The sequence below is a fragment of the Gopherus evgoodei genome, chromosome 6 (assembly GCF_007399415.2).
Source record: "Gopherus evgoodei ecotype Sinaloan lineage chromosome 6, rGopEvg1_v1.p, whole genome shotgun sequence".
Taxonomy (NCBI): Eukaryota; Metazoa; Chordata; order Testudines; family Testudinidae; genus Gopherus; species Gopherus evgoodei.
Window position 1 is genome coordinate 44,573,076 of NC_044327.1, and position 7,209 is coordinate 44,580,284.

The following is a 7,209-nucleotide window of genomic DNA, read 5'->3' on the forward strand; positions in this document are numbered from 1 at the left end:
AGATTGGAGACAGGTGTTCAGACACCTAGTTTGTGACAGAAGTGTGCATGCTCACAGGCTGAAATATAGGTACCTTGGGCATGTTTACCCTTAAAATTTAGGCACCAAGTGAGTTTAGGTGCCTACAGAGTTAGGTGGCAGCTGAGCAAGCGTTTTGTGGATTACATGGTTCCTAAAATTAAGACTTGGGCACCTAAGTAGCTTTGTGGGCCTTAGTGTCTCTTTGATCCCTAGGCACCCAGTCTTAGCAAAAAGCTGTGTAACTTCAGGCTGCAGCCTGGAACTAGAACATGCCTGGAATTACCCCCATCACCCACAAGGGTTTGTTACTTATATATAGCCATTGTGTTGCTTTTCTGCTTGATCATCCAACTGCCCCCTACTAAGCTAGATGACTATAGTCATACAGTAAAGTCTAACAACACAATGTAACTACAGTCACCTTTCCTCACTGACCAGGTCACTTACAGTATTCACAAAATTTATGATCAATATTCTTAGGTTAGAATACAGTAGCTCCATAACCACAACAACAGTCCCTGCCCCAGAGAACGTACAATGACCCATTTGTTCTTCCTGATGGACATGAAACAGAAAACTACATTAATTGATCCTTCCTCTATACATTAGGACACCTGCAAGTATTCTCTATATTCCCTCCTGCTTCAAATCAACCCATGCTCTTTTAGGAGCAGCATCATGCATTGTTGTCAGTCATATTGTTCCCGGAGTGTGAGTTTCAAATAACTCTTCTCCAGATCTACAGTACTGAAGAGAGACAGCAATGTGCTTCCCCTCGTTTTTGACATAAATCATGGAGCGCACAAAGCTACTATTTAGCAGTACTGGGAACCTTTCTGATGTTGCCTTGGACTAGCAATTTTAAACCAAGTAGACTTGGATGCTCTTTGAAGCTCTCTGGGCAGATGCAGTATATTCCTGCCTTGTCTATACTAGAGGGTTAAGTTGATGTAAGTGATGCAACTTAAGTCGATGTAAACTATGTTAAGTTACATAAGGTAGTGTCTGCACCATGCTATGTCAGTGAGAGACACTCTCCTGTCGACATAGCTCCTGGCTCTCATTGAGGTGGAGTACTGAATTTGATGGGACAGCGCTTTCCCATTAATTTATCACAACTTCACCAGACCCACCAAATCGATGCTGCTATAAGACCGTAGCATATTTTTCTCATGCTCCTGGTTTCCCCCCCCCAATTTCCAATTATACAAACATGTCCTCCAAATATTCAGTTCAGTTCAAATATCAAATATTTCAGTTTAAATATCAATATTAAAAATCTACTCGTCTTCGATGCTTCCAAAAGCTAAAATATGCCACCTACTGGCAATTTAAATGCAAAGGTAATCCATCAATAATTTGTAATGAAAGATGTATTTTTAAGTTACACTGTATTTTATTTCAACTTCCGAAGTATATAGAATACTTTAGATTAAACCACATACTCCCCACTGACTTACAGTAAACTGAAAAGTTAGAGGCATGTCTACACTGCCCTGCATTTCGGACTACGGGAGTGTGAACTGCAGCACCTGTAGTGTCCCCATGGGGAAGTTATAGCTCAGCACTTTTGTGCATGCTGCAGTTCACACCCACTACCCTAAAATGCTGGGCAGCGTAGACATGCCATCAGAAGTTATGAAAATACTTGACAGCACAGCAAACAACCGCATTACCGCCTGGATAAGAAAGAGTAATTCTATTGCTTACTTCTAGATTTCAGTGTCAAAAGCTTTCTTTCCCATCTCTATTATGCAACACCCTAATAAAATAATGAATAACTGGAGAGTAAGTGATCCAGCATAGCCTACCCAACCTTTGGTCTTTCTTAATCTGGCTCCATGGCCAGGGAAAGACAGACGAGTTACAGTCTTGCTACTACCTTGGAATTACTGCAACTGACAAACCTAAGACTACGTATGGGCATGGAAAATTTAAATACATGTTTTAGATTTAACTTTTGGAATCTAGTAGCTAGAGCAGAGCACTGGATTCTATTACTATCTCTGTCACTGCCTCACTTAAATATACGACTAATTTCACATAAAAGTAGCCTCATTGAGGTCAGTGGGACTGCTCAAAGGCATGCTTTCAGGGCTGGATTTTTAAGGAATCATTTATTCTTTATTTATGACTTATTTTAGAATAAATCATTTAATCTCTGTACCTCAGTTTCCATCTGTAAAATGAGGATAATACCTATATCACAGGGGTACTATGGGATTTATCTCCTGTAAGATGCTATAAGGACGTTTGCTATAAACTTTCGTTATTTATAAACATGTTAAACCAACAAAATCACTTAGCACTACCCTACCCCTCATACCCTTCCACATAAGAGTAAGCTTTTCCAAACAGGATAAAAAAATCAATAGCTTTTCTTGATTCTGTACAACAAATGCTTACCTGAAGTCGAGAGTTCATGAGCATGAACTCCTGTTGTCTCTTCAGGTTTTCATTCATAGATTTTGAAAAGATGAATCCCATTTTGATCTAAACTGTCTAATAAGTTACAAAAAGGTAGATTTTAAAAGGTGTTAAACACTGACCACAACAACTGAAGTTTATTTTGAATGTCTCTCTCACAATAGTATCAATAAAAAAAAACTTTATAGCTCATTGATTAATAAGGGCTCTGCTGCTGGCCTCCTGACCCAAAAGTTTTTGCAGTTTACTGTATCACATCTATAGTTAGACAAGAGTGGCAAACACTGACAGAGTGTGGGATGTATTTTAAGGAAAATCAGAGATTACAGTAATCAGATGCCAGCTTGATGGATTCATTAAAATCATGAAAAGAGAACTCAATTAACGGGAGTAACATGGAAGAAGGGGGTTTTCAGAAGGGATTTGAATGAAGGAGATATAGAAGTCTGAAGGAAAGGGATATGGATGACATCTTGTTTCCCTTTACCTTCCCTCAATTACAGAATAGCTGTTTTGTAATAATATTCTTCAAAACACCATCACCAAGGTTCCTGACCACAACAACCAGGGAAAGAAATGTTGAAAAAAGGAATCTTATTATTTCAAGACAGCTAGTGATTACTGCTTGAGTAATCCCCTCCACCCACAAATGTGGAAAGCTGCTTCACACAATAATACTGTAATAGCTCCTCTAAGCTTTCTCTGGTTGCTCTTTATCCACAACATTCGTTGCCTGAAACTTGTTCAAACAGAAAAACAAAGTTTTGAACAAAACAGGAGACACACAGCATGTGAGAGACTAAGGGGTCCCCCCAACCTCTGGAAAAGCCTGCCTATTCCAGCCTGCCTCCTTATATCACATGTTCATTGATGTTCCTTGGATAGGGTTTTAGTCTCTGTTTTTAACCTGGAATCGTTCTCCTTAGCGCCGAACTGGGGGCGTGGGTTGGCTGACAGTTTCCTGCTGCAGTACAGCCCAATCCCTGCCCTCCACTTACACACCATCGCCCTGCAATTGCTACTCCTCGCCCCAGTGCACAGCCTGGACCCCAGTCCCCCTCGCCATTACCCAGCCCCCACCAAACCCCATCCCTACTTCCTCCAATCCCCCTTCCCTCACCATTACCCAGCCCCCCACCAAACCCCATCCCTACTGCCTGCAATCCCCCCACCATTACCCAGCCCCCCACCAAACTCCATCCCTACTGCCTGCAATCCCCCTTCCCTCACCATTACCCAGCCCCCCACCAAACCCCATCCCTACTGCCTGCAATCCCCCCACCAAACCCCATCCCTACTGCCTGCAATCCCCCCACCATTACCCAGCCCCCCACCAAATCCCATCCCTACTGCCTGCAATCCCCCCACCAAATCCCATCCCTACTGCCTGCAATCCCCCCACCATTACCCAGCCCCCCACCAAACCCCATCCCTACTGCCTGCAATCCCCCCACCATTACCCAGCCCCCCACCAAACCCCATCCCTACTGCCTGCAATCCCCCCACCATTACCCAGCCCCCCACCAAACCCCATCCCTACTGCCTGCAATCCCCCCACCATTACCCAGCCCCCCACCAAATCCCATCCCTACTGCCTGCAATCCCCCCACCATTACCCAGCCCCCCACCAAACCCCATCCCTACTGCCTGCAATCCCCCCACCATTACCCAGCCCCCCACCAAATCCCATCCCTACTGCCTGCAATCCCCCCACCATTACCCAGCCCCCCACCAAACCCCATCCCTACTGCCTGCAATCCCCCCACCATTACCCAGCCCCCCACCAAACCCCATCCCTACTGCCTGCAATCCCCCCACCATTACCCAGCCTACTACGAGCCCCCTCCAGCAACCCCCTCCCCTCACCACAGGAGGGGGCAGTGGAGCCGCCGGTCTCGGGGGGCAGGAGGTCGCTCAGGAGACACCTCGCGCTCTGTCCGGTTCCCGGGCAGGTTGTTGGTGGGCCGGGCCGCGCCGGAGAGATGGCCAACCAGCGCGCTGCCCTGCGTTTCTCCAGTCGCATGAACTCCGCGGCAGCGTCTCTGGGCTCTGCTGGCGATTTAAAGGGCCAGCGCGCTGCTAGCCTAAGCTGGTGCCGCGAGCAGCCAGCGCCCTCCTGCTGCGGGATGGGGCGGGCGGGCAGCCAGCCGGACCGACCAGGCCCCAGCTGATATGTCGCTTCCCCTCCCGCCCTCTCACAATGCTACTGCCAGTGTCCTTGCGCTCACCCCTAAAACCCCAGCTCCTGGAGCCATGGAAATCAACGCAGTCGGCATGGGCAGCCCCAAACCTTCATAAACCAGGAGACAGCCCCTAAAACTCATGAGAGGGGCATCGCCAACAGTCCCTTATTACAAGGGAGGTCCACAACAAGCCCGGGAGTTGCTGAGTGCTGCAAGAAGCAGCAGGAAATACCCCGGCCAGTGTAGATGGTACCTACTGCTTATTATCATTACTGATGGTGATAACCATGATACTAAAATCGGGAGGCGGGGGTGCTAAGAAAACAGTCCCTTATTTCTGAAATACAATGTTGGCAAGCCCAGTGTCAAGGTCACGAGGATTTGCTTAGTTTTTGATACATTGTATTATATTTGCGTTCTGGTTTCTGGACTTTTGAGGTGCACCAGGGGGAGCTTTTCAATCTTTCCTCAGTAACCACAAGGGCTAGAAACGTCATTTATTCAAATGAAAGCTCATCTGTCTCCAGGAGCTGGGGCTTTAAGTCAGACATCAAATACTGTGTGACTGATTATAAAATTGCAGGAATTGGCAACGCTGAGTTTTTGGTTGATGACAAAAGCTTGAAAATGTGACTCAAGTGCATCCCTAGAGACTCAGAAGGCAAAGAACCATTATGTCCATACAGATTATCAAAAAGGAATGGCATCAGCAAAGCCTAAAAATACAGAAACGAGATGTTTCAAATCTGGGTGCTCCTAAATCCATACTGAGGCACCTAAATAAAAGTGGCCATTTTTCAAAGATGATGAGCACCTGCAATTCCCATAAGCTTTGGTGGGACTGGTGGGTGTTCAACACTTCTGAATATCAGGCTACTTTTATTTAGGTGCCTCAGTATGGATTTAGGACCCTCACTTTTGGAACCCAATAACACTGTGGGTTTTTTTTTATTTTTTTAATAGCTCATAAACCACAGGTAGGCAAACTATGGACTGCAGGCCATATCCAGCCCGTGGGACCTAGGGTGACCAGATGTCCCAATTTTATAGGGACAGTCCTGATTTTCGGGTCTTTTTCTTATGTAGGCTCCTATTATGCCCCACCGCCTGTCCCGATTTTTCACACTTGCTGTCTGATCACCCTAGCGGGACCCTCCTGCCCAGCCTCTGAGCTCCTGCCCCCTGGAGGCTCACCCCTGGCCCCTCCCCTGCTGTTCCCCCTCCCACGCAGCCTCAGCTCGCCCCGCTGCCGGTGCAATGCTCTGGGCGGCAGAGCTGTGCTGCGTGCTGGCGTGGCTGGCTCCAGCCAGGCGGCACAGCTGCCTGTCCTGGTGCTCTGGGTGGCGCGGCTGTAGCGCACCAGTGCTCCAGGCAGCATGGTAAGGGGGCAGGGAGCATGGGGGGGTGGGGCTTGGATAAAGGGCAGGGAAGTTCAAGGGAGTGGTCAGGAGGTGGGGGTGTGGATAGGGGTTGGGACAGTCAGAGAATGGGGAACGGGGAGTTGAATGGGATCAGGGGTCCCGGGGGGGCAGTCAGGAAGGAGAGAGGGGATTGGATGGGGTGGCGGGGGACAGTCAGGGGCAGGGGTTCTGGGGCGGTCAGGGGACAGGGAGAAGGGGTGGTTGGATGGGGCAGCGGTTTCAGGGGGCAGTCAGGAAGGAGGAGGGTGGATGGGGTAGAGGGGGGTCTGGGGGCTGTCAGGGGACAGGGAACAGGGGGCATGGATGGGGCAGGAGTCCTGGGGGGGCCATCAGGGGATGGGGCGAGGTGTGTGGATGGGGCAGGAGTCCCGGGGGAGGCATCAGGGGGCAAGAATTGGGGGTCGGGCCACGCCTGGCTGTGTGGGGAGGCACAACTTCCCCTAATCGGCCCTCCATACAATTTTGGACTGCCGAAAAGTTTGCCCGCCTCTGTCATAAACAGTTGCTACAATGCACAGACAACTAAAAGATCTATAAATATAACTGAAACACAACAAATCTTTTAGGGTCAGTCCAGTTCCCATTGAAGTCAATAAAGTCTTTCTATTCATTTTAATGGAAGTTGGAGCAGTCCTTTAGAGAGTGAAGGAAAAATTGCCTATATCGGTGGTTCTCACTTTTTTTCACGGACCCCTTGAAAATTGCTGAGGGTCTCGGTGGACCACTTAGTGACCTTCCCAAATTTTGTTTGTACTGTTAGCTAACTATTGTTAAGTGCGTTGGATAAAAGCACTATATTAAAAAAAATACTTTAATAATTAACTTTTTTTGTTCTACAAATAAAAACACACAACTCATATTTTAATATCACTAGTCTTACGTTTCTAATGTGATGGTTGTGACATCTCTCCCCCGCTGCGGCAGTCCCCGAGCTGAGGCTGGGAAGGAGTGGGATCTCTTTCCCGCCACAGCAGCCACAGAGCTGAGGCTGGGAAGGAGGGACGCCACGTCTCTCCCCGGCAGCCGCAGGCCTAGAGCTGGGGAAAGTCGCCTCTTTCTCTGGCCACCTCAGCCCCACACGTCCCAAATTCCTCCACCCCCTCTTCTCACCCCACTTCCCCCTCCCACCTACCCCATATTCCCCCCAAGGTCACCAC

General features: G+C 48.2%; 1 protein-coding gene across 3 annotated transcripts in view; it reads right to left on the reverse strand.

The window, feature by feature from the left end:
* PLGRKT (plasminogen receptor with a C-terminal lysine) overlaps window positions 1-4,501 on the reverse strand; it is a 43,925-nt gene extending 39,424 nt beyond the window's left edge. The window contains exons 1-2 of one of the 3 annotated variants that reach the window (XM_030565812.1): window positions 4,315-4,501; window positions 2,428-2,519 (exon numbers count right to left, since the gene is read on the reverse strand). In XM_030565812.1, the coding sequence (XP_030421672.1) occupies window positions 2,428-2,508 (81 nt within the window). In that variant the 5' untranslated portion in view covers window positions 2,509-2,519; window positions 4,315-4,501. Of the gene's footprint in view, window positions 1-2,427; window positions 2,524-4,272; window positions 4,295-4,314 lie in introns of those variants that run through there. The other 2 variants (XM_030565811.1, XM_030565813.1) reach the window with 2 other exon arrangements.
* Window positions 4,502-7,209: the final 2,708 nt, after the last annotated feature.